Source organism: Trachurus japonicus, chromosome 6, assembly GCF_045865225.1.
Source record: "Trachurus japonicus isolate A0001 chromosome 6, Traja_1.0".
Taxonomy (NCBI): domain Eukaryota; kingdom Metazoa; phylum Chordata; class Actinopteri; order Carangiformes; family Carangidae; genus Trachurus; species Trachurus japonicus.
Window position 1 is genome coordinate 12,774,952 of NC_140912.1, and position 23,536 is coordinate 12,798,487.

At 40.4% G+C, this 23,536-nt stretch overlaps 4 protein-coding genes and 1 long non-coding RNA gene across 5 annotated transcripts; all 5 read left to right on the forward strand.

The window, feature by feature from the left end:
- The first annotated feature begins 212 nt into the window (after positions 1-212).
- LOC146985722 (mucin-2-like) lies at positions 213-11,772 on the forward strand. Its single transcript, XM_085780446.1, has 31 exons — positions 213-331; positions 541-579; positions 658-907; positions 1,016-1,130; positions 1,535-1,622; positions 1,712-1,815; positions 2,023-2,236; positions 2,350-2,475; positions 2,815-2,932; positions 3,026-3,164; positions 3,277-3,399; positions 3,476-3,545; positions 3,645-3,782; positions 3,875-4,039; positions 4,142-4,236; positions 4,362-4,494; positions 4,585-4,834; positions 5,653-5,702; positions 5,807-5,907; positions 6,008-6,159; positions 6,286-6,424; positions 6,502-6,606; positions 6,719-6,898; positions 6,983-7,222; positions 7,319-7,475; positions 7,707-7,835; positions 8,071-8,218; positions 8,406-8,449; positions 8,763-8,942; positions 9,046-11,613; positions 11,744-11,772. Exons 1-31 carry the CDS (start codon positions 247-249, stop codon positions 11,770-11,772), a joined length of 6,474 nt encoding a protein of 2,157 aa, XP_085636572.1. The 5' UTR covers positions 213-246.
- A 110-nt stretch (positions 11,773-11,882) lies between these two features.
- LOC146985723 (uncharacterized) lies at positions 11,883-14,893 on the forward strand. The gene is made up of 3 exons (XM_085780447.1): positions 11,883-12,958; positions 13,142-14,130; positions 14,598-14,893. The coding sequence occupies exons 1-3, from the start codon at positions 11,883-11,885 to the stop codon at positions 14,891-14,893; spliced, it is 2,361 nt and encodes a 786-aa protein (XP_085636573.1).
- Positions 14,894-15,158: 265 nt separating this feature from the next.
- On the forward strand, positions 15,159-16,782 carry LOC146985724 (mucin-5AC-like). Its single transcript, XM_085780448.1, has 2 exons — positions 15,159-16,553; positions 16,756-16,782. Exons 1-2 carry the CDS (start codon positions 15,159-15,161, stop codon positions 16,780-16,782), a joined length of 1,422 nt encoding a protein of 473 aa, XP_085636574.1.
- Positions 16,783-16,931: 149 nt separating this feature from the next.
- Positions 16,932-21,723, forward strand: LOC146985725 (intestinal mucin-like protein). Its single transcript, XM_085778928.1, has 14 exons — positions 16,932-17,067; positions 17,448-17,686; positions 18,008-18,179; positions 18,311-18,558; positions 18,716-18,902; positions 19,040-19,250; positions 19,351-19,529; positions 19,625-19,694; positions 20,216-20,355; positions 20,445-20,476; positions 20,568-20,736; positions 21,034-21,138; positions 21,264-21,304; positions 21,454-21,723. The coding sequence occupies exons 2-14, from the start codon at positions 17,456-17,458 to the stop codon at positions 21,595-21,597; spliced, it is 1,929 nt and encodes a 642-aa protein (XP_085635054.1). The 5' UTR covers positions 16,932-17,067; positions 17,448-17,455; the 3' UTR covers positions 21,598-21,723.
- A 90-nt stretch (positions 21,724-21,813) lies between these two features.
- On the forward strand, positions 21,814-23,371 carry LOC146985726 (uncharacterized). Its single transcript, XR_015035992.1, has 5 exons — positions 21,814-22,108; positions 22,236-22,364; positions 22,759-22,798; positions 22,982-23,105; positions 23,208-23,371. It is a non-coding gene; the product is annotated as an uncharacterized LOC146985726 (long non-coding RNA).
- The last annotated feature ends 165 nt before the right edge of the window (positions 23,372-23,536 follow it).

A 23,536-nucleotide genomic window follows, 5' to 3' on the forward strand; every position in this document is an offset into this window, starting at 1 on the left:
TAAAATAAATAATCGAGCTATAAACCTGAACATGATTGATTGGATGCTTTATAACATACACACACGGTTTGTTTTCATAAGCAAATTTATGTGGTGTTTGTGGAAGCACAAGCATCCAGAGTTGACGCCCAAATCGTCCCTATTGCCCCTCCTAAACTGCAAACACCCAGCAAGGTATAAAATATGGCACTGTGACCATGTTGCATCATTTGGGTCAACTATTCATCTCAGGACAGGGACCACGCAATGATCATGAAAACAGCCAGGATGCCACTTGAATGGGTGATACCCTGGCTCACTCTCTGCCTTGGACTAGGTGCTGCTGCCTCTGGTATGTTCGCTGACTGGGACATGCAGAGAAATGATTACATCAAAGCCTCTGCTGAGATGGAGTTAAATAAAACCTTATTAATGTCTCCAATGTTGGACAATTTGATACAACTGTTGGATTTTTTTTTTACATGGGCATACTGTCTGTTTTTGTCAGTTGTCAGTATGAAAATGTACTGACTGTAAAAAATCTCTCTCTTTTCCCTTAAGTCATGGATCAATCATCAGCTACCATGCCAGTAATGACAGGTAAATGTTGAATCTTGAAATGTAACAATTCAAACTCCATTTGTAATTTAAACAGCAAATGTTTTTTTCACTAACTAGGAGTGAGGGATCCCCTCTGCAGTACATGGGGAAACTACCATTTCAAAACTTTCGATGGAGATTTCTTCCACCTTCCTTACACCTGCAACTACGTCCTGGTGTCCCAGTGTGAAGGTAGCTATGAGAGTTTCAATGTTCAACTCCAGCGACAGGAGATAGATGGGGTCGTCACCATCAAGAGGGTCACTATGATGCTGGATGGGATTTCTGTGGAATTAGCCAACACTTCCATCAAAGTTGGTGATGTCCTGTGAGTGTGTTTTCATAATGTGGCTTCTCATTACTGGCCAATAACTGGTTAACTGTGATGTTTAATGTCACATGTTCTGATTATGATGATTTATCTGGTCCCCTCTAGTGTCACCGTACCATTCAGCCAAGCTGGCATTACATTTGAAAGGAGTGGCTCACATGTCAAAATCCAGGCAAAGCTGGGTTTGGTCATCATGTGGAATGAAGAAGACTCACTCTGGGTATGTTGATTCGTCTTAACATCTGCTAATCTGATATTTAAACTGAGCTCTGAAAACGATGATTAATATTATAGCCTATAGCTAATGAAATAAATAACTTTACTGCTGTTAAAGAGACAAGAGAACAGACTGTAATAATTCAATAACTGTGAAAATTCAGTGTCTTTTTACTGAGTCTATTCTCTCTGTCTATGACTGCACTGAACATGACGCATTGTGTGTTGATGTAAAAGTGTAACTGAACGACATGTCCTTTTAGATGATAGATATTCTCGTGTGATATGATAGAACACCAAAAATAAAGATAGCAACAAACTTTGTAAAGATGGTACCAAGTTAACATTTTGTAATATTAACCATTCATTTATGTGCTTTATTCAAATGTATTTTTCAATGGGTTAAAGGTTGAGCTGGATCCAAAATTCATGAGACAGACATGTGGCCTGTGTGGTGACTTCAATGGGGTCCAGCATAATGAATTCATCAAAAATGGTGAATACTAAACAATAAACTCCAGAGCCTCAACTGAATTGTAGAAAATATTTTTACATTTGGAATAAACGTGTTTTCTTTCTCTACAGGGGATTCTCTTACTCCTGAATATTATGGAGAGATTTGGAAAGTCAATGGTCCGAATGAAGATTGTGAAGAAGTCACTACATCTACAAAGTCCTGTGCAAATCAGGTATGTGAACAATTTAACAACAAACACATCCGGGTATAGCCCAACCTCAATCCTTGGATGACTGGAGAGGTGATGTCTCTTTTGAAGCTCGCAACTCAGCCTTCAGGTCCCGAGACAGGGCAGAGTACATTACAGAAGTACTTTCTTTTTATTGTACTTTGTACAATGACAACAAAGGCAATATAATCAGATCTTTTTTACCCACAGAAAGACCTATGTAAGAACCTGCTCACGGGACCTGCCTTCCTCAGCTGTCAAAACCTGATCGACACTGACTCCTTCATCGAAGCCTGCGCAAAGGACCTGTGTTATTGTAACAGCAACAGCACTTCATGCTTGTGTTCCACTGTCTCAGAGTACTCCCATCAGTGTGCTCACACAGGCGGCAAACCGCAGCAATGGAAAACCAAACAACTATGTGGTAAGAGCAGCAATGAGAACACATGTATGGTCAAGCTTGAATTGTTCCAGTGCAGTTATGTATCAAAATCAGTGTTTCTGAAGTGCAGTTTGTTTTTTGTTTTTGCTAAACAGCAAGCACATGCCCATTCAACATGGAGTACCAAGAATGTGGTAGTCCCTGTACTGACACCTGCAGCAACCCTCAGAGAAGCCAAATATGTGAGGAGCACTGCATAGATGGATGTTTCTGTCCACCCGGTAGGTTCCCTGTTGCTAGATTATTTAAATTCATATTAAGTTACTAATGGCCTTGAAATACGTGAGTTGTGCTCTTTACTGTTGATTGATATGCAGAATTAGAGTTCATATTGTTGAATTTACATGCCTAAATTGCAGTTTTAGCAACAACTTTATAAGTATGAAGTTTCCTACAAATACAATTTGTCATGTTTTAGTTTGTGTACAAATTATTAATTGAGAGAGCAAATGAAGCCACTAAGCTATGTAGTCTTTTTTTTTACTGATGGTAAATTACATGCAAAATATTTTGTAGTAGCATTTTACTCTTTCTTTAAGTGTCATTATATTTCTCATAAGGGACTGTCTTTGATGACATTACACAAAGTGGTTGCATTGCTATTGAGCAGTGCTTCTGCTTACACAATGACAAGTCATACAAGCCAGGGCACTCATACTCCAGGGCCTGTCATGAATGGTAATAACTTTCATATCCTCATTATCATATTTATATTTACATGTGTTATTATGATGGCCTGTCTAACCCGAACTAATTAAACCCTGCTGACAGCACCTGTACTAAAGGTGAGTGGAGCTGTAAGGATATGAACTGTCCTGGTATCTGCTCCATACTGGGCGGCTCCCACATCTCTACCTATGATGACAAAACATATACTTTCCATGGAGACTGCTCATATGTTCTCACCAAGGTAAAAAATTATAATTATAATTAAAATAATCACATACACAAATTTACATACAAGCCCATCTAAATCATCAAATCATTTGTAATCAAATGTATTTTAATCTTCTTGACTTTAGGAAACTAATGGGGCATTTGGTGTCGTTGGTGAACTGGCCAAATGTGAAAAATCTGACAAAGCAACTTGCCTGACTGCAGTCACTCTGATACTGCCAAAACAAACAGTAAAATTGCACTATACAGTATACTATGATTCTTAATTCAATTTCATGCCTCCAAATATGTATCGTTATGTTTGTAATTTTTTTTCCCTTGCAGGTGATAGTAGTAGAAGCCAACGGACAGGTCTTTTATAACAAATTGATCACCCGTCTGCCTTTTTCCATGGGTGAGAGGCCTGTTGTATTGTAGATGTGTTTTTATATGTTGACAGTATGTTGAGTAAAGCAAAACAGTCTCTTTACTCACAGATATTTTTCCTTTACAGATGATGTAACAGTCTTCAGCCCATCAACATTCTTCATTGTTATCAGCACCACCTATGGGCTTCACCTTGAAATCCAGCTCGTACCCCTCATGCAGGTCTACATCAAAGCCAGTGTGTCTAATAAGGGAAAGCTCATAGGTGTGTTTCACATCTTGGCCACTTTTGATGATAGTATTAAGGGGGACTTCAATGGGGGTAAAGTCAAAGAATGTTTTTATTTTATTTTTCAGGCCTTTGTGGAGATTTCAATGATGTTGGAGCTGATGACTTCAGAACCACAAATGGACTGATCGAGGGAACGGCTGTGACGTTTGCCAACACATGGAAAACCAAAGCAAGCTGTCCTGATGTGACGACCACACTAGGGGACCCCTGCACTTTGAGCGTAGACAAGGGTAGGTCACAGACAGTATACTCTGTATTTTAATGTCATTCTCCGTAGCTCTCTACCAGTAAACACGATTATTTGCTGTTGTTGTTTGTTTTGTTTTTTTTAGAGAAATACGCCACACACTGGTGCTCCATGCTGTCAGACCCAGCTGGGATTTTTGCCCAGTGCCATTCTGAAATAAACCCAGAAAACTATCAAGCTGTAAGCACCAATTTATTTTTGTATACAGTCCAGTGTATATGTATATTAATGCATTTGTGTAACTTTGTGTAAATATACTGTACATTTCAACTAATCATTTAACTTGTTGTTGCTTCCCTCTGCAGTCTTGTTATTATGATACGTGTGCCTGTGGAAACAGTGAGGAGTGCATGTGTGCTGCCATATCATCCTATGTCCATGCATGTGCCGCTGAAGGTGTCTTTCTGAAAGGATGGAGGAGCGTCATGTGCAGTAAGTTAAAGTCAATCTATAAAAAAGAGCAATATACGAAACCGAAACTTGTTCATAGTATTCAAACTGGATGTGATCTGTCTGTCCTTTCAACAGACACAACTGGCTGCCCTACTACTATGGTGTATGACTACCAGATGAAAAGCTGTGGTCGAACCTGTCGCTCTCTTAGTCAGTCAGACGTAACATGTGAGGTCGAATTTACTCAACTTGATGGCTGTGGCTGTGCTGAGGGAACTTACTTAAATGAGAAGGGGGAGTGTGTGTCAGCGTCACAATGCTCTTGTTACATTGGAGACAAACTGGTGCGGCCCAAGCAAGAGGTCAGGGTCCAAGGACAAACTTGGTAAGGATTTCTTTTGAAAATTCTCGTGTAAAATTTAAGCAAAATAATATTTTTTTGTAATATTTTTGGCATTTTATAAGCCAAGTGGTGATAGTCAGGTAACAGGAAATGAGAGGGAGAGTGCAAATATGTTGCAACTAAGCTCCGTGGCAGGAGGTTTGCAGTTCATCACTGGTACATGAACCTTCATCCTAGGCACCCGCAACGGGGTCACAGTCCTCTGAGTAAATTGTGGGCCAACTTCACCCACTTTTAAAAGTGAAGACTATATCACAGTGTTTTATGTTATTTTGAAGTTTCATTCCCCACTGAAGAGGCAGTTGTAGCATTAAAATATCAAAACAAGTAGCCTAGCAAAAGTTGGCCAGACCCCAGAACTCAGTCAGTACATTGTATGTATGAAGTATGAAGTCCTTATTGGCTTTGCCTTAAGTTTTGGGTCTTATAGTGTAAGAAGAGATACAGGCTTGAATTTGTTGTTGCAGTGCTTTTCATTTCATTGGGGGTTAAATGCATTTTCACAGCAATGCATTTTATTTCAATTTGTGGCAAATTGAAAAAGTAGTACAGCGGTTCAGTGTACAGGATGAAGATCCTGAAAGTTCACTTTGTGTTATCATAGCTTTCTTCTGGAGTGACCCTGCACTGGTCTGTCTGAGCCCCTATGCACTGCCAGACTGTCTGCATTCAGATTTTGCAATCAAATCAGTGGGAGCATAGCCTAAGGAAAATTCACTGTTTGAACCTCAGCAGAAATGATCAAGAAGCGACTTAATTCTCCTATTTGTCCACCTTGTTTGTCTTTCCATGCATTTCAGCACCTGCTATAGTGGAAAATTAAGGTGTACAGGAAGCCACAAAAAAGAAAGTAGGTGCACAGCACTCACCTCATCATAGTATTCCTTTTGTAGCAAAACAAGCTAGCTACAGTTTATGGTGATGTCCTTTGTAACACAGTATAATTGTTGTTAGCATGCACCAGTCCAATGGTTTTCTTCAGCTGCTCCAATGCAAAGCCAGGCGACAAAAGATCAGAGTGCCAGAAAAGCTGCCAGACTCTGAACACAGAATGTGTAAGGACATGGCACTAGCACATGATATCTTGAATATTTTATACATGTAGACTACAGCAATAGAAGCACATATTAACTACTTTATTCTTACATTGTATAGGACAATACAGAATGTATGTCAGGCTGTGTATGTCCTGCTGGTCTGCTGTCAGATGGTAAAGGAGGCTGTGTTGAGGAGAAGGACTGTCCCTGCCTGTATAATGGACAAACCTATAGTTCTGGTGAGAATGTCACTGTGGACTGTAACACCTGGTAAGCCTTCCCACAGTATCTCGTTGTGATGTAGTGCTGTGTCAGTTCTTCTTTGTAGTCACTTAAAAAAAGAGAAAGAGAGAGAAAAGAATATGCTCTGATATTAATGCACCCTTTATATTATAGCACCTGCAAAAGCAGAAAATGGAAATGCACTGATCGCAAATGTGATGGAATCTGTACCATATACGGAGAAGGGCATTATATGACGTTTGATGAAAAGAAATTCTCCTTTAATGGAGACTGTGGTTACGTATTCACTCAGGTATAGCACATATTTCTCTATGATATCAGTGATTGATCAGAAAACCAGTCTGTCATACTAGTATCAATGTCTTGCAGGATTACTGTGGTGACAACATGAACGGCACCTTCAGGGTCCTGACTGAGAACGTCCCATGTGGAACAACTGACAGCATCTGCTCTGTTGTCAAACTCTATTTAGGGGTACATGGCATTATGTATATGTAATTGAAGTAATTATGGAATAATTAATATAATTGAACTGAATATAATTTCATGGGACTTCTAATGAGCATGTTTTTTTTATTTCTTTCAGAACAAAGAAATTGTTCTTTCAGAAGAAAATATCAAAGTAATTGAACAAAAAAAAGGGGTAGACATACCTTATCACATCACCACCATGGGTTTATATCTTGTTGTTGAGGCAAAGAATGGTATTGTTGTCATCTGGAATAAGAAGACAACACTGATGATCAAACTCAGCTCTACTTTCAAGGCAAGTGAGACGATACACAAGTAACCAAGTTAGATACATGTTTATAAGGTTACTATTTGACAGCTGGATATCATTTTACTCCAGGGCAGAGTTTGCGGCCTATGTGGGAATTACGATGGGAACATCAAGAATGATTTCACCTCCCGAAACAAAGAAGTTGTGGTAGAAGCCCTTGAGTTCGGAAACAGCTGGAAAGTGTCACCAAGCTGTCCCAATACAAACAAACTAAAAAATGCCTGCAGTCTGTACTCACACAGGCAAGCATGGGCTTTGAAACACTGCAGCATTATCAAGAGTGAAGTCTTTTCTGCCTGTCATTCAAAGGTAAGAAAACTGCCAAGCAAAGTCATACAGCATATGTTGAACTGCTTTAGAGAGCAAAAGCTTCGACTTGCATTTAAAATGGTTCTCTTCAAAAAGGTGGATCACCAAAGTTATTATGATGCCTGTGTGAGAGACACATGTGCCTGCAATTCTGGGGGAGATTGTGAGTGTTTCTGCTCAGCTGTGGAGGCCTACGCAGCAGTCTGTAACAAGGCCGGAGTCTGCGTGAAATGGAGGACTCCAACAATTTGCCGTGCGTCTTTTGTTTGTGTTTCTATTAGGAGACCAATGAATATTTCATGTATTATGTGATCTGTCAGCATTAACAATGGCAATTAAAGGTGTCGCTGCCCCAAGGTGTCGCACTACACAACCAGCATCTCAGACCAAAACAGACACTCCATTAAGGCTGACTCTGTAGAATTAATTACATTAACTATGAAAAAACAATCTTTATTAAAATCCATTTCCTTTGTTCCATTAGCTCTGTTCTGTGATTTTTACAACCCTGATGGAGAGTGTGAATGGCACTACGAACCTTGTGGAAAACCCTGCATGAGGACTTGCAGAAATAAGTTAGGAACATGCTACAATCAAATCCCACCATTAGAAGGTAAAATGTATCATTTAGGCTAGTATTATTAATAGAGAAATAACTGACCACACATGCTCTTTTCTTCTTGAACAATTTAGCAGAAATGTGCTTTTCTTGTACTCATCGATGTGTTATGGATTCTTCTTTCAATTTCACCACTAGAGGTTGCACACAAGTTCTAGGTTACACATCTTGTGAGCACCCATTCTTCTTTCTGGTTTTGCTGTTCACCATAACATTTTAAATTCTAAAGGTTGCTATCCAAGGTGCCCATCTGAGAGACCTTATTTGGAAGAATCAACCATGAAGTGTGTGCCAAAGAAGAAATGTGGCTGCTATGAGGAAGGGAAGCATTATGTAGAAGGGGAAGCCATGACTTCAACAGAAAACTGTCAAAACTGGTAAGAAACTTCCTTAGTAATGCTGCTATTGTGGGAAAAGTCAATGATAAAATAACTACACTTAAATCACACAATTACTGTATGCTAAGGTAGAAAATATTTATTATGTAATATAATGTATGCATGGAAGACATACAATTAAGGCATGTTTTCAGGATTAAAATTTCTTCTTTCATTTATCTCACAGTTCTTGTTTGTCATCAGTCAAGGTGTGCAGCCCTGATGTCAAAGGTAAGAAGCAAAAACACTATTATGGCTATAAAATGGCCTATAAATAACATTACAGTATTATTAGGGTTTTCATTGTGATACATAATGTTCTATATCTCAATTAGGAGTGTCTGACTTATCATAGTCAAATGTGATAGGGCAGATTTTGCCTTCAGTGGGCTAATCATCGAATCATGTTGTTTATTCCCATACTGATTCATGATCTCATTTGCATCCTTTTCCGCTCCAGAGAAAAGACCTATTTTGAATCTTCTATAAACCAATTTATGAATTCACAATGTAACACTGTGATGCATGCAACTCTTTTTTGCAGCTTGCACTTGTTTTTATAAAGGACGTACATACAAATATGGAGATAAGGTGTATGACACGCATGATGGGGATGGAACCTGTATCACTGCGGAGTGTGGAGAAAATGGAAATATTACCAGAATTATAGCACCATGCCCAACAACTCCAACAGCAACTCCAACACCCTTTACTTTCACATCTGGTAGGAATGAGAGACATCATACAAGTGAAATTTCAAGTAACCTATATGAATGTTGAAATTGGATGACTTAATGATTTATCCTTTTATCCTATTTGCATCACAGAAACACCCACTACAACCACAGTCACAGAAAAACCTACTACAACCACAATCACAGAAAAGTCTAGTACATTAGGAACAACTACAGGAAAACCCAGCACCACGACAACCACTACCACCACCACCACCACAGAAAAGCTCTCGACAACCACAATCACAACCACAGAAAAACTCACTACAACCACAATTACAGAACAACCCACTACAACCACCACCATAACCACAACCACAGAAAAACCCACTCCAACCTCAGAACAGACCACTACAACCACAATCACAGAAAAACCCACTATAACCACAGAAAAACCCACTCCAACCATTACCACAGAAAGACCCACTACAGACTGCTATGTTTGTAAGTGGTCTGACTGGAGTAATACAAATTACCCAACCTATGGCCCAAATGGTGGAGATTATGAAACTATAGACAAGATTACTGGTCTGGATATAAATGTTTGCACTCAACCTGTGGAAATTGAATGTAGGGCAAACCAATACAAAGACAAACCATTGACACAACTTGGTCAAAAAGTAACATGCAGCCCAACAGACGGGCTCATTTGTCATAACAGAGATAATGTAAAGTGTTTTGACTATGAAATACGAGTGAGGTGTTGCGTTGACATGTGTACTCCCACAACAACCACTAAAATACCAACCAGCACAACAATAACAACCACCACAGAAAAACCCACTACAACCACAACCACAGAAAAACCCACTCCAACCACCACCACCACCACAGAAAAACCCACTCCAACAACAACCACAGAAAAACCCACTCCAACAATAACCACAGAAAAACCCACTCCAACCACAGAACAGACCACTACAACCACAATCACAGAAAAACCCACTCCAACCACAGAACAGACCACTACAACCACAATCACAGAAAAACCCACTCCAACCACCGAACAGACCACTACAACCACAATCACAGAAAAACCCACTCCAACCACCACCATAACCACAACCACAGTAAAAGCCACTCCAACCACAGAACAGACCACTACAACCACAGAAAAACCCACTCCAACCATAACCACAGAAAAACCCACTACAACCACCACCACAACTACTACAGAAGGACCCACTACAGACTGCTATGTTTGTAAGTGGTCTGACTGGAGTAATACAAATTACCCAACCTATGGCCCAAATGGTGGAGATTATGAAACCATAGACAAGATATCTGGTCTGGATATAAGTGTTTGCACTCAACCTGTGGAAATTGAATGTAGGGCAAACCAATACAAAGACAAACCTTTGACACAACTTGGTCAAAAAGTAACATGCAGCCCAACAGACGGGCTCATTTGTCATAACAGAGATAATGTAAAGTGTTTTGACTATGAAATACGAGTGAGGTGTTGCGTTGACATGTGTACTCCCACAACAACCACTAAAATACCAACCAGCACAACAATAACAACCACCACAGAAAAACCCACTACAACCACAACCACAGAAAAACCCACTCCAACCACCACCACAGAAAAACCCACTCCAACAACAACCACAGAAAAACCCACTCCAACAATAACCACAGAAAAACCCACTCCAACCACAGAACAGACCACTACAACCACAATCACAGAAAAACCCACTCCAACCACCGAACAGACCACTACAACCACAATCACAGAAAAACCCACTCCAACCACCGAACAGACCACTACAACCACAATCACAGAAAAACCCACTCCAACCACCACCATAACCACAACCACAGAAAAACCCACTCCAACCACAGAACAGACCACTACAACCACAGAAAAACCCACTCCAACCATAACCACAGAAAAACCCACTACAACCACCACCACGACTACCACAGAAGGACCCACTACAGACTGCTATGTTTGTAAGTGGTCTGACTGGAGTAATACAAATTACCCAACCTATGGCCCAAATGGTGGAGATTATGAAACCATAGACAAGATTGCTGGTCTGGATATAAGTGTTTGCACTCAACCTGTGGAAATTGAATGTAGGGCAAACCAATACAAAGACAAACCTTTGACACAACTTGGTCAAAAAGTAACATGCAGCCCAACAGACGGGCTCATTTGTCATAACAGAGATAATGTAAAGTGTTTTGACTATGAAATACGAGTGAGGTGTTGCGTTGACATGTGTACTCCCACAACAACCACTAAAATACCAACCAGCACAACAATAACAACCACCACAGAAAAACCCACTACAACCACAACCACAGAAAAACCCACTCCAACCACCACCACAGAAAAACCCACTCCAACAACAACCACAGAAAACCCCACTCCAACAATAACCACAGAAAAACCCACTCCAACCACAGAACAGACCACTACAACCACAATCACAGAAAAACCCACTCCAACCACCGAACAGACCACTACAACCACAATCACAGAAAAACCCACTCCAACCACCACCATAACCACAACCACAGAAAAACCCACTCCAACCACAGAACAGACCACTACAACCACAGAAAAACCCACTCCAACCATAACCACAGAAAAACCCACTACAACCACCACCACAACTACCACAGAAGGACCCACTACAGACTGCTATGTTTGTAAGTGGTCTGACTGGAGTAATACAAATTACCCAACCTATGGCCCAAATGGTGGAGATTATGAAACCATAGACAAGATTGCTGGTCTGGATATAAGTGTTTGCACTCAACCTGTGGAAATTGAATGTAGGGCAAACCAATACAAAGACAAACCTTTGACACAACTTGGTCAAAAAGTAACATGCAGCCCAACAGACGGGCTCATTTGTCATAACAGAGATAATGTAAAGTGTTTTGACTATGAAATACGAGTGAGGTGTTGCGTTGACATGTGTACTCCCACAACAACCACTAAAATACCAACCAGCACAACAATAACAACCACCACAGAAAAACCCACTACAACCACAACCACAGAAAAACCCACTCCAACCACCACCACAGAAAAACCCACTCCAACAACAACCACAGAAAAACCCACTCCAACAATAACCACAGAAAAACCCACTACAACCACAGAACAGACCACTACAACCACAATCACAGAAAAACCCACTCCTACCACAGAAAAACCCACTCCTACCATAACCACAGAAAAACCCACTGCAACCATAACCACAGAAAAACCCACTACAACCACCACCACAACCACCACAGAAAAACCCACTACCACAGAAAGACCCACTCCAACCACCACCATAACCACAACCACAGAAAGACCCACTACAGACTGCTATGTTTGTGAGTGGTCTGACTGGAGTAATACAAATTACCCAACCTATGGCCCAAATGGTGGAGATTATGAAACCATAGACAAGATTACTGGTCTGGATATAAATGTTTGCACTCAACCTGTGGAAATTGAATGCAGGGCAAACCAATACAAAGACAAACCTTTGACACAACTTGGTCAAAAAGTAACATGCAGCCCAACAGACGGGCTCATTTGTCATAACAGAGATAATGTAAAGTGTTTTGACTATGAAATACGAGTGAGGTGTTGCGTTGACATGTGTACTCCCACAACAACCACTAAAATACCAACCAGCACAACAATAACAACCACCACAGAAAAACCCACTACAACCACAACCACCACAGAAAAACCCACTCCAACCACCACCACAGAAAAACCCACTCCAACAACAACCTCAGAAAAACTCACTCCAACAATAACCACAGAAAAACCCACTCCAACCACAGAACAGACCATTACAACCACAATCACAGAAAAACCCACTCCAACCACAGAACAGACCACTACAGCCACAATCACAGAAAAACCCACTACAACCACCTCCATAACCACAACCACAGAAAAACCTACTACAACCACAGAAGAGTCCAGTACCTTAGGAACAACTACAGAAAAACCCAGCACTACAACCACAGCAATAACAGAAACATTGACGACTCTTACTGAAACGTCCACGACTGTTACGACTCATGGCACCACCACAAGCCCTAAGGTTGTCACAAATCCAGAGATTCCAAAAACACAAAGTACAAAACCTCAAAATAAAATTACAACTACAAAACCCACAGGAAAGCCTAGCACCACGACAACAACCACAGAAATACCAACTACAACCACAATCACAGAAAGACCCACTACAACCACAGAAAGACTCACTACAACCACAATCACAGAAAAACCCACTCCAACCACCACCATAACCACAACCACAGAAAAACCCACTCCAACCACAGAACAGACCACTACAACCACAGAAAAACCCACTCCAACCATAACCACAGAAAAGCCCACTACAACCACCACCACGACTACCACAGAAGGACCCACTACAGACTGCTATGTTTGTAAGTGGTCTGACTGGAGTAATACAAATTACCCAACCTATGGCCCAAATGGTGGAGATTATGAAACCATAGACAAGATTGCTGGTCTGGATATAAGTGTTTGCACTCAACCTGTGGAAATTGAATGTAGGGCAAACCAATACAAAGACAAACCTTTGACACAACTTGGTCAAAAAGTAACATGCAGCCCAACAGACGGGCTCATTTGTCATAACAGAGATAATGTAAAGTGTTTTGACTATGAAATACGAGTGAGGTGTTGCGTTGACATGTGCACTCCCACAACAACCACTAAAATACCAACCAGCACAACATTAACAACCACCACAGAAAAACCCACTCCAACCACAACCACAGAAAAACCCACTCCAACCACCACCACAGAAAAACCCACTCCAACAACAACCACAGAAAAACCCACTCCAACAATAACCACAGAAAAACCCACTACAACCACAGAACAGACCACCACAACCACAATCACAGAAAAACCCACTCCAACCACCGAACAGACCACTACAACCACAATCACAGAAAAACCCACTCCAACCACCGAACAGACCACTACAACCACAATCACAGAAAAACCCACTCCAACCACCACCATAACCACAACCACAGAAAAAGCCACTCCAACCACAGAACAGACCACTACAACCACAGAAAAACCCACTCCAACCATAACCACAGAAAAACCCACTACAACCACCACCACGACTACCACCACAGAAAGACCCACTACAGACTGCTATGTTTGTAAGTGGTCTGACTGGAGTAATACAAATTACCCAACCTATGGCCCAAATGGTGGAGATTATGAAACCATAGACAAGATTGCTGGTCTGGATATAAATGTTTGCACTCAACCTGTGGAAATTGAATGTAGGGCAAACCAATACAAAGACAAACCTTTGACACAACTTGGTCAAAAAGTAACATGCAGCCCAACAGACGGGCTCATTTGTCATAACAGAGATAATGTAAAGTGTTTTGACTATGAAATACGAGTGAGGTGTTGCGTTGACATGTGTACTCCCACAACAACCACTAAAATACCAACCAGCACAACAATAACAACCACCACAGAAAAACCCACTACAACCACAACCACAGAAAAACCCACTCCAACCACCACCACCACAGAAAAACCCACTCCAACAACAACCTCAGAAAAACCCACTCCAACAATAACCACAGAAAAACCCACTCCAACCACAGAACAGACCACTACAACCACAATCACAGAAAAACCCACTCCAACCACAGAACAGACCACTACAGCCACGATCACAGAAAAACCCACTCCAACCACCGAACAGACCACTACAACCACAATCACAGAAAAACCCACTCCAACCACCACCACAACCACAACCACAGAAAAAGCCACTCCAACCACAGAACAGACCACTACAACCACAGAAAAACCCACTCCAACCATAACCACAGAAAAACCCACTACAACCACCACCACGACTACCACCACAGAAAGACCCACTACAGACTGCTATGTTTGTAAGTGGTCTGACTGGAGTAATACAAATTACCCAACCTATGGCCCAAATGGTGGAGATTATGAAACCATAGACAAGATTGCTGGTCTGGATATAAATGTTTGCACTCAACCTGTGGAAATTGAATGTAGGGCAAACCAATACAAAGACAAACCTTTGACACAACTTGGTCAAAAAGTAACATGCAGCCCAACAGACGGGCTCATTTGTCATAACAGAGATAATGTAAAGTGTTTTGACTATGAAATACGAGTGAGGTGTTGCGTTGACATGTGTACTCCCACAACAACCACTAAAATACCAACCAGCACAACAATAACAACCACCACAGAAAAACCCACTACAACCACAACCACAGAAAAACCCACTCCAACCACCACCACAGAAAAACCCACTCCAACAACAACCACAGAAAAACCCACTCCAACAATAACCACAGAAAAACCCACTCCAACCACAGAACAGACCACTACAACCACAATCACAGAAAAACCCACTCCAACCACCGAACAGACCACTACAACCACAATCACAGAAAAACCCACTCCAACCACCGAACAGACCACTACAACCACAATCACAGAAAAACCCACTCCAACCACCACCATAACCACAACCACAGAAAAAGCCACTCCAACCACAGAACAGACCACTACAACCACAGAAAAACCCACTCCAACCATAACCACAGAAAAACCCACTACAACCACCACCACGACTACCACCACAGAAAGACCCACTACAGACTGCTATGTTTGTAAGTGGTCTGACTGGAGTAATACAAATTACCCAACCTATGGCCCAAATGGTGGAGATTATGAAACCATAGACAAGATTGCTGGTCTGGATATAAGTGTTTGCACTCAACCTGTGGAAATTGAATGTAGGGCAAACCAATACAAAGACAAACCTTTGACACAACTTGGTCAAAAAGTAACATGCAGCCCAACAGACGGGCTCATTTGTCATAACAGAGATAATGTAAAGTGTTTTGACTATGAAATACGAGTGAGGTGTTGCGTTGACATGTGTACTCCCACAACAACCACTAAAATACCAACCAGCACAACAATAACAACCACCACAGAAAAACCCACTACAACCACAACCACAGAAAAACCCACTCCAACCACCACCACAGAAAAACCCACTCCAACAACAACCACAGAAAAACCCACTACAACCACAATCACAGAAAAACCCACTCCAACCACCGAACAGACCTCTACAACCACAATCACAGAAAAACCCACTCCAACCACCACCATAACCACAACCACAGAAAAAGCCACTCCAACCACAGAACAGACCACTACAACCACAGAAAAACCCACTCCAACCATAACCACAGAAAAACCCACTACAACCACCACCACGACTACTACAGAAGGACCCACTACAGACTGCTATGTTTGTAAGTGGTCTGACTGGAGTAATACAAATTACCCAACCTATGGCCCAAATGGTGGAGATTATGAAACCATAGACAAGATTGCTGGTCTGGATATAAGTGTTTGCACTCAACCTGTGGAAATTGAATGTAGGGCAAACCAATACAAAGACAAACCTTTGACACAACTTGGTCAAAAAGTAACATGCAGCCCAACAGACGGGCTCATTTGTCATAACAGAGATAATGTAAAGTGTTTTGACTATGAAATACGAGTGAGGTGTTGCGTTGACATGTGTACTCCCACAACAACCACTAAAATACCAACCAGCACAACAATAACAACCACCACAGAAAAACCCACTACAACCACAACCACAGAAAAACCCACTCCAACCACCGAACAGACCACTACAACCACAATCACAGAAAAACCCACTCCAACCACCGAACAGACCACTACAACCACAATCACAGAAAAACCCACTCCAACCACCACCATAACCACAACCACAGAAAAACCCACTCCAACCACAGAACAGACCACTACAACCACAGAAAAACCCACTCCAACCATAACCACAGAAAAACCCACTACAACCACAACCACAGAAAAACCCACTACAACCACAACCACAGAAAAACCATCCACCACTGGTGAAACTTCCACAACCACAAAGAGAGCTACCACAGAAACACCAACTGCAACTCCTTCATCTCCTCCGTCTTCAACTTCTGGCAGTACAACTTTATGTTTTTGCAAGTACAAGGATCACATTTTTTCTCCTGGTAAGCAACATCCTCAGTGTGTGCACTTTGTTTGTTGTTCATACTATCACAATAATGATGATGATGGCGTAGAGTGCACATTGTGATGCGCACACAGCTTGTACATGCATATCCCCAAGTTGACTTGGTTTAGTTACTTGTTAGTTTAGTCCTTACTCTATCTCTACTAACGTTCTGGCCAAAAACATGCATTAATTGGAGAAAAGTCTTGATATGGTGGGGTAAATCAAGATCCAAACACAAATCCCCACGCAGCATCCACTTTACAGTAATATCAATTTTGGTCAAATTTGAATTCACAAAAAACACATCACTCAAGTTGGTTTTTCCTCATATCATTTTTTATAGTTTTAAACTGCATTTCCTTTTCCCCTTTGCAGGTAGTTTCATGTACAATAAGACTGATGGAGAAGGCTGGTGTTTCACTGCATATTGTAACCTAACCTGCAATGTTGAGAAGCTTGCCAGACCATGTCCCTCCACTACTCCACCAACACCTTCCACCACTACATTAAGCTCTGCTACTACAACACGAAGTGGCTCAACAACAGTCAGTACAATTACAACATCCACATCGGAGCCTCCCAAAGACTGTGAATTTCTAAACCCGCCTAGAAAGGTATTGAGATTCACTAATCATGCACTTTGGATGCATTAGAACAAAGACCCACTGTTGTTTTATTTAATGTCAATGCATTTCTGAAGGTGTTAGTTTAATTAATACTGACGCTGTTCTTCCAGCGGTCCAGTCACACAAATAACAGAGCAACGTAAAAACATATTTAACATTGCTTTGTGACTTATGTCATTAATGGACATAGAACTTATCCTGTATCAACTTGCCAGTATCGCTAAGTAAAATGATTTCCTTGTTCCCTGAATTTCATGAAAATTATAGATACATCATTTTTTGTTAAAAGCACTACTTTTCCATTTCCAGCATGGCGAGTCATGGAACTCATCCAACTGCACCATATCAATATGTGAAGATGGTAAAATAATCACAGATCATAAAAAATGTAAAAAGGTGACCAAGCCTGTATGCGAAAATCAATATGAACCAACCCGTATCTATGATGATGAGGGCTGCTGTTTTCACTATGAATGCAAATGTAAGCACACATTAAAACATTTTGAAATTCAAGCAGCATCTTCACACAGCTGCACATTTGTGTAGCCAAACACATACTATCCAGTTTTCTCCGATGTAACAAGCATTGTTTTCTCAATCTAATATTCACAGGTATTTGCAATGGCTGGGGAGACCCTCATTATGTGACATTTGATGGTCAATACTACAGCTTCCAGAAAAACTGCACATATGTTCTGGTCAAAGAGATCATTCCCAAACACAATTTCACAATTCATATCGACAATGAGAACTGTGATGGTGGCACTGGAGGTGTTACCTGTACTAAAGCCTTGATTGTGTATTACAAAGACTATGAAATTATTCTCTCACAGGAAAGATCCCCAAAGACTATAAACCTGGTAACTATGGCTACATGAGCTATGATAGCTTATTCTAGTTAAATATATTTAAATATAGAATATATAATATACTGTATAAACATGCAACGATGATCTATGACATATGATTATATGAATAAAGCTGTTTAGAAAGACTTACAATGTTGCCATTGTTTAGGTGTATGTCAATGGGAAGCGGGTGTCCCCAACATACGAAAGGAAGGAAGACTTCATCATCACGAGTTCAGGAATTGAGACACTTTTAAGAATCCCAGCAATTGAAGCAGTTGTGTCATTCAAGGGACTTCTGTACAGCATTGAATTGCCATTTTCCCTTTTCCACAACAACACAGAGGGACAGTGTGGTAAGATGATCGTTGTTTTGCCAGAATTAACTTGGATAAAAGCATATAAGGATGCATGTAATATCCAGATCTAACTGCCAAATGATAAACTAAATGTGGGATGTAATATCTGTCATGTTAATATCTATTTCTACAAGGTACCTGTGACAATAACAGGAAAAATGACTGCAGACTACCAAACGGCCAAATTCATCCCTCATGCTCTGAAATGGGATATGACTGGCAAGTACATGACAAGAAAAAACCATATTGTGAGCCGCAGCCAACACAGACACCACCACTACCAACAACAACAACAACACAAATGCCCTGCAAACCTGATAGTATATGCAACATTATAACCAGCAAGTAAGGATTTACAGAATAAACATGAGCACAATGTGTAGTTTAATTCTGCAATTTCACTTAGGATCACTTAACGCTACTTTCTTTCATTTTTGACATTCAGGTTGTTTGAAAAATGCCACAAACTCGTCCCACCAGGGCCTTACTATGAGGCCTGTAACTTTGATGTCTGCCACATGTCAAATTCCACTGTGGGTTGTTCCAGTCTGGAAATATACAGCATGATGTGTGCTGAAGCATTGATCTGTGTGGACTGGAGGAAAGACACAAATGGACAGTGTGGTAGGATGGTCTTGTTTCAGTGGAAGTCACATAATGTTATGTTCAGATGTCCTGATCTTGTTTGTTATACTTAAACCCACTGTCTCTTATTGCAGAATATACATGTCCAGAGAATAAGGTCTACAAGCCTTGTGGGCCACGTGTTGTACCAACTTGTAATGCAAGGTAAAAGCTTGGTTATTTTCATACAATATCACAGATTAAATGTCAGCAGTTTATAATTATCAAGGCCAGTTTAACGCTAACACCAGAATGCAAACATGCTCACAATGAGAATGCCAACGTTCCAGGTATTTGGTCCTATTGGACAAATTCCCATTTTTAATGTAATGTTATAGAAATAAATGATTGTCAAGCATGTACCAAAGTGACAACAGTTGATCCTGACCACATTGTGTGAAGTTAATTAAGCAAAAGTTAGAGGGTCACCGGTGTAAATACTGTTCATCATCAGGGGACCATGAACATTTGCACACTAAATGGCAATCAGTAAAATAGTTAAAATATTTCAGTCTGAGCCAAAATAGCAGAACAGCAGACATTATTGTCCTTACAAGCACGCTAATAGCATGCCAAACAACAACAAAAAGAAAACCTAACAATACATGTGTGTAATCACTGCATTTTACTCATCATTTATCTTTTTTTTTTTCTTTCTTCTAAAATTTCCATCTGTTACTATCTAGATACAATGAGAAGTTTGTACCACAATGCCAGGGAGAAAAAGCTGAACAGAACATGGAATGTAATCGATTAACTGAGGGATGCTTCTGCCCAGAGGGGACGACTCAGTACAGTTCAAACTCTGACATCTGTGTCAACGCATGTAAGAGCATTTAATTGGGGGAATAAAAATCGAATTATTTGTGAATGAATGAATGTGCTGCATATAAGCTCATTGTTACATTGTTGTAGGCTGCACTGGACCTAATGGCGAGCCCAAACAGGTATGCTGCATCGCTTGCATTACTCTCCCCATAATTCTCACCATGTACTTATTGCTGTTTAAACAATACTTTTGTTCCATCATTCATACAGCTTGGTGAGTCTTGGCAGAGTGGCTGTAAGCAGTGTGTCTGTGTTGAGGATACTTCGAGTGTCCAGTGTGAGCCTCTTGCATGTGCCACCCAAGAGCCAGTTACCTGTACCGAGGAGGGAGAGGTGTTGGTGAACAGCACAGTTGACTGCTGTGAGAGACAGACATGTGGTGAGTGATTTAGGATACCACCCTTACATATCCTGGCTTATGTTTTAATAGAAAGAGGTAGAATAAACACGGTAATAGTTTCTGAAAAGATCACTTTAATCAAAGTTTTCCACTTTGCATACTAGTATAATGTGGTGACGTCTGTTGTTTACAGCAGTTCCACAGCAGTTCTCAATAATGTCCTCAGTGTTACAAATAATCCTCTGTTGTCAGTCAGTCATTGTATTTTGATGGTCTTGGTTTTATTTTATGGTTCCCCTTACCAACCCTGGAAAAATCTTACTTTTTAACCAATAGAATGTGACACCAAAAAATGTTCATCAACAACAAAGAAGTGTGCTCCAGGTTTTGAGTTGCTCATCGACAACTCAAATGATAGTTGCTGCGCTTCTTCTCGCTGTGGTGAGTTCTGCATGAAGGTTTTATTAAATTTTGGCTAAATTTAGCATGAGTGTGTGAAAGACTTGCAAGAGAACTGAACACAAGGCTTTGATGTGATCATAATTGTTTACAATTTCTTAATCTAGTACCCAAAGGTGTCTGTGTCTTCAATGATACCGAGTACAAGGTAAGAAATTATGAATATGAACACTGAATATGTTTTCAGGGTGCACTCTTCAGAGTATATTCCACCATCCTTCCCACGCTGTCATCAAACATTTGCTTCGTGGGCCTCCATGTAAAATCACCTTATACTTTGCATTATATTTTCTACAGCCAGGTATGGATTTCTACAAAAATCCATGTGAAATATGCCACTGCACTGACACTCAGGATCCAGACAGCAAGTTGAACGAGATGATATGTCATCAGACGCAGTGTCTCATACACTGTGAACAGGTGCATTTTTTAATTATTTAAATTTGAAGCCAGTGAAACTCTAGATTGTACAGAAATAACTAACATGAGAGTACATGGTAAATGCAGTGGAGCTCACTCATACATACACAGGATGATTGTGATGTGCATTTTGTGAATCTGGGTGTTGCCTTATGACAGCAATGTTTATAAATTTCAACAATTCAATTATCACTGGCATGTCTCTCCAAAGCAATGAAGATGAATAGGATTAGTCTGTGGTGCTCCTGAGGAAGTTGTCTACTGTTTACTTGTCAAGTTAAATGAAAAGGCATCTTTTTGTTTGTTTGTTTATTTGTTTTGTAATTTGGTGTAAACTGTGAAAGCATCCTGCAGATACTAACTACATAAACATTCAATTGATTGAAGTTTCAGACCATATTGTTTTGTGCATTCTTTCAAACACTAGGGCTATGTCTATGTGTATGAACCCCAACCTGGAGAATGTTGTGGAACATGTAAGAAAACAAAATGTGTTTTTGAGTACCCAGGCCTCCCTCCAATCATTATTGAAGTAAGTACATTGTGATGGAAGTGTCTTGCAAATCATTGTACGAAACCTTAAATTGTGTTATCACTCACAATTGTTTACATTGTGACTAATAATAATTAATAATTTACCACCTCTTAATTTCTGACAGCCCTCCGAGTCTTGGTCACCACCAGGTGACAACTGTACCAAGTATGATTGCCAGAAGGTGAAGGATGATTTTGTAGTCTCTAAAATCGAAGTAGTATGTGCTGAATTTGATCCAGAAAACTGCGTTCCAGTGAGTATAATCTAATACTGACTCATCTTCATTCCATATTCTATGTACAACAATCCATGTTTTTGTCAAAGTGAATAACAAGAATTAGGGTCTACTTTTTCTGTTTCCTCATCTTTATTTGTACCTTTCTAAAATTAAGCTTTTTAAATACACTTGGATTGTGTATAGGACAGTTTGTACTGCAAGCCAAGCACAAATAATTATACCTGTGACTGGGCTGGAATGATAGATATTTTTGAGCTAATTTGTATGCTTAGAGAAAGATTAGGACCATACAAACACGATTGACAAAGGAGATCACATTTTCTACTTGAGCAAAACCATTGGTAATACACTCAGGTGACTGTATAATATTTAGTGTTGCACTTCATAGTTGATTTTGTTGATATTGCAGGGAACTGAACAGACTGACAAGAATGGTTGCTGCAAAACCTGTAAGTAGAAATCAAATTACACACTGTTTTTTCGGTCACCTTTCTTTAACATGCTTTTGTATATGATAATAGGCCCTATAATTAGTCCCATTTGCAGTGAGTCATTGGCAGTTGTGTCGGCGGCAACAAAGACAATGTCCCCATGATAGATCATCTGATAGTTAGAGGCAATGTCGTCAACAGGTACTCCTCGTTCCGACTGTAAGGTGAACAAGACCACCACCTATCTAAAGACAAAGAATTGCCAGTCAGTTGAAGAAGTGGAAATTGCAGCCTGTGGAGGATCCTGTGGAGCTTCCTCGTCGATGTGAGATTTATTTGAATGAGGATAATAACAGGATAAGTGTTTATTCACATTGAACAGTAGGTGGTACACTGACACTGATCCCATCTTAATATTTATTTACAGGTACTCTGCGGAAAGCAGCAAGCTAATGCATTCATGCTCATGCTGTCAAGAAATGGCCACCAGCAAGAAGGAAGTGGAGATGCTCTGCAAGGATGGCACTAAGATGAAACACACCTACATTTTGGTTGAGAAATGTGGCTGCCATGTTGCCGAATGTACTAAGAGCTAATGAAAGCATTTTTAAAATGATATACTGTATATAACTTGTCCTTCTATAAACTTTGATAATCCTTCTTCAAAAACAATCAGGAAATCATGACTCACTGTGAAAAACCACCAAAGACACACTTATGTGCATTACAGCAAATGAGTCACGTGTCTAAAAACAG

Excerpts from the sequence above, each read along its gene's own strand:
- LOC146985724 (XM_085780448.1), top strand. The coding sequence starts at position 15,159 with ATGTGTACTCCCACAACAACCACTAAAATACCAACCAGCACAACAATA. Across the intron at positions 16,554-16,755 it reads GTTTTGACTATGAAATACGA|AAAAACCCACTCCAACCACC; the intron begins GTGAGGTGTTGC and ends CCACAATCACAG.
- LOC146985722 (XM_085780446.1), top strand. The coding sequence starts at position 247 with ATGATCATGAAAACAGCCAGGATGCCACTTGAATGGGTGATACCCTGG. Across the intron at positions 1,816-2,022 it reads CAAAGTCCTGTGCAAATCAG|AAAGACCTATGTAAGAACCT; the intron begins GTATGTGAACAA and ends TTTTACCCACAG. Across the intron at positions 5,703-5,806 it reads AGGAAGCCACAAAAAAGAAA|CATGCACCAGTCCAATGGTT; the intron begins GTAGGTGCACAG and ends AATTGTTGTTAG.
- LOC146985723 (XM_085780447.1), top strand. The coding sequence starts at position 11,883 with ATGTGTACTCCCACAACAACCACTAAAATACCAACCAGCACAACAATA. Across the intron at positions 12,959-13,141 it reads ACCACAGCAATAACAGAAAC|AACCACAATCACAGAAAGAC; the intron begins ATTGACGACTCT and ends AATACCAACTAC. Across the intron at positions 14,131-14,597 it reads CACTACAGACTGCTATGTTT|ACCACTACAACCACAATCAC; the intron begins GTAAGTGGTCTG and ends ACCACAGAACAG.
- LOC146985725 (XM_085778928.1), top strand. The coding sequence starts at position 17,456 with ATGTACAATAAGACTGATGGAGAAGGCTGGTGTTTCACTGCATATTGT. Across the intron at positions 20,356-20,444 it reads TGACATCTGTGTCAACGCAT|GCTGCACTGGACCTAATGGC; the intron begins GTAAGAGCATTT and ends ACATTGTTGTAG. Across the intron at positions 20,737-21,033 it reads CTGTGAGAGACAGACATGTG|AATGTGACACCAAAAAATGT; the intron begins GTGAGTGATTTA and ends TTTAACCAATAG.